At 38.3% G+C, this 1,891-nt stretch overlaps 1 protein-coding gene across 1 annotated transcript in view; it reads right to left on the bottom strand.

Annotated features, from left to right (window-relative positions):
• Positions 1 to 1,891, bottom strand: part of LOC140332801 (complement receptor type 1-like) — a 29,582-nt gene that overhangs the window by 9,700 nt on the left and 17,991 nt on the right. Inside the window, exon 6 of the mRNA XM_072413994.1 lies at positions 563 to 736. Coding sequence (XP_072270095.1) covers positions 563 to 736 — 174 coding nt within the window. The remainder of the gene's footprint in view (positions 1 to 562; positions 737 to 1,891) is intronic.

Here is a 1,891-nt window from a genome sequence, read left to right as displayed (position 1 = left end):
TATTTGGAAAAACAATCACAATACCAAAGTACGAACAAAGTACTCCGAATACTTATAGTGTATTGCAATGATTGATTGAAATCAGTTGTAATTACACTGTCTATGTAAAATGAATATTCCATATGTCCCAAATGCATGTCTAAGAGGCCCTGATACAACTTTCTGACTCCTGCAGGAAAATAGTACAGTTGGTTAGATTTGCGTACCTCCACGTCACTTCACAAGGGAGAATAGACTTGTGAGCTGTTGGTGCCTTATGAGGGTCTATAGATACTATGAATAGGTGACTATTGCGTCTTTATTAATGTCATTTAAAAAAATGGGAATGAGACCAAAGCTTTTATGTTGTCTAGGGCCACATTCTGCCCCTAATCCATTTTTGCCAACTTACCCCAAAAAAACTCTGTAAATAAGCATCTGCAAGGTCAGCTTCTGTCCCTCTCAATGTTGGTTTCTGTGGCCCCAATATCAGGTAGGTCTCAAATATATATATATGACTATATTCAGTGCATATAATATATAGAGTGTATATAATGGGTGTGCCCTGTGTTGTTGTACTCACCTGGACAGGTAACAGTGGGAGGAGTCCACTGCTGGGAGGCAAGAGGATTGTCACATTTAATTGTGATTAATGACAAATAATATCCAGCTTTACACTGATTTGTCACCTCTTCTACATTTTTAGAGTTCTTGTTAGGAGCAGGCTTTACATTTTTCTTTGCTTTTTGACACTGAGCTGTGGAATCAGATGAGAAATCTCGATCATTATACATTGTATACAGTGTGATGAATAAAGTGCATTGTGTGTGATGGGGCCGGGTCAGTTGTTGGACTTTTGAGTATATTGGAATGTGGTCCAAACTCATGGGAGGTTCCTGGGATTTGTCTGCAGTATTCTATCCCTCTTATTGGCCCTATAGATACCCCAGATGAATGGGATGCTTTTAAGAAGGGCTTACCTTTCCATTGACAAATCGTGCTTTTTGGGATAAGGAAGCACGCAAACACAAAGAAAACAACTCAATACAAACTCAATGCAGATTCTGACCCAGATTCAAACCTGGGGCATCAATGCTGCAAAGGCTAGAGGGGTGGAATGGTAGTTTGTGTCGATTTCCCCCAGGTACTTTGCTTTTCTCCTATAGCCCCAACCCATGGAGCTAGATAATTGTCTTCTCCAGAAACTGGCTTTAGATTGTGGTAATGACATATGACCATGGCAGGGACATTAGATTGTGAGCTCCTATGAGGGACAGCTAGTGATATGACTATAGACTTTGTACAACGCTGCGTAATATCTCAGTGCTACATAATAACAAGATAATAATATGTTGACCTTACATAAATACAATGTAATAATATTATTTTGATTTTCTAATCATTAGTACAGACACTGGGGATCTGTGAATGTTATTGGCATCTCCGTCAAACAATTACAAAACCACCATATATCAAATATTATTTTTATCCATGTGATATGTTCTGTGTTGTTAGTAATGTACTAGTTTTATTGGTAGGTCCTCCATTTTATTCCTTTTTGCATCATGGCTGCTCAGAACTCCAGAAATGTTTGCTGCATCATAATTTCCTACCTTTTTGTGTAACAAGAAATCTCAATACAACTTTATTATTAACAAGAACATACCGTCTTATCAATAAAAAGTTACTGGAGGTGTGTGAATTCATAGTTGTGTGTAATGACTGGCTTGGTACCAATGGACTGGCATATGGTCAATGTAATGCCTATTTTGTGATTTTTGGTGAAACCAGGACCAGTGCATCATCACAAGACACAGCCATACAGTGTTGTCTAAGGAATATGAAAAGAAACCAACAAAAATCATGGATGGGATCATACAAACCACATGCAGCCAGTGTCCTGGTCAAGATT

Source organism: Pyxicephalus adspersus, chromosome 6 (assembly GCF_032062135.1).
Source record: "Pyxicephalus adspersus chromosome 6, UCB_Pads_2.0, whole genome shotgun sequence".
Taxonomy (NCBI): Eukaryota; Metazoa; Chordata; class Amphibia; order Anura; family Pyxicephalidae; genus Pyxicephalus; species Pyxicephalus adspersus.
The sequence above is the reverse complement of the archived record's forward strand: the minus strand, read 5'-3'. Positions and strand labels throughout refer to the sequence as shown.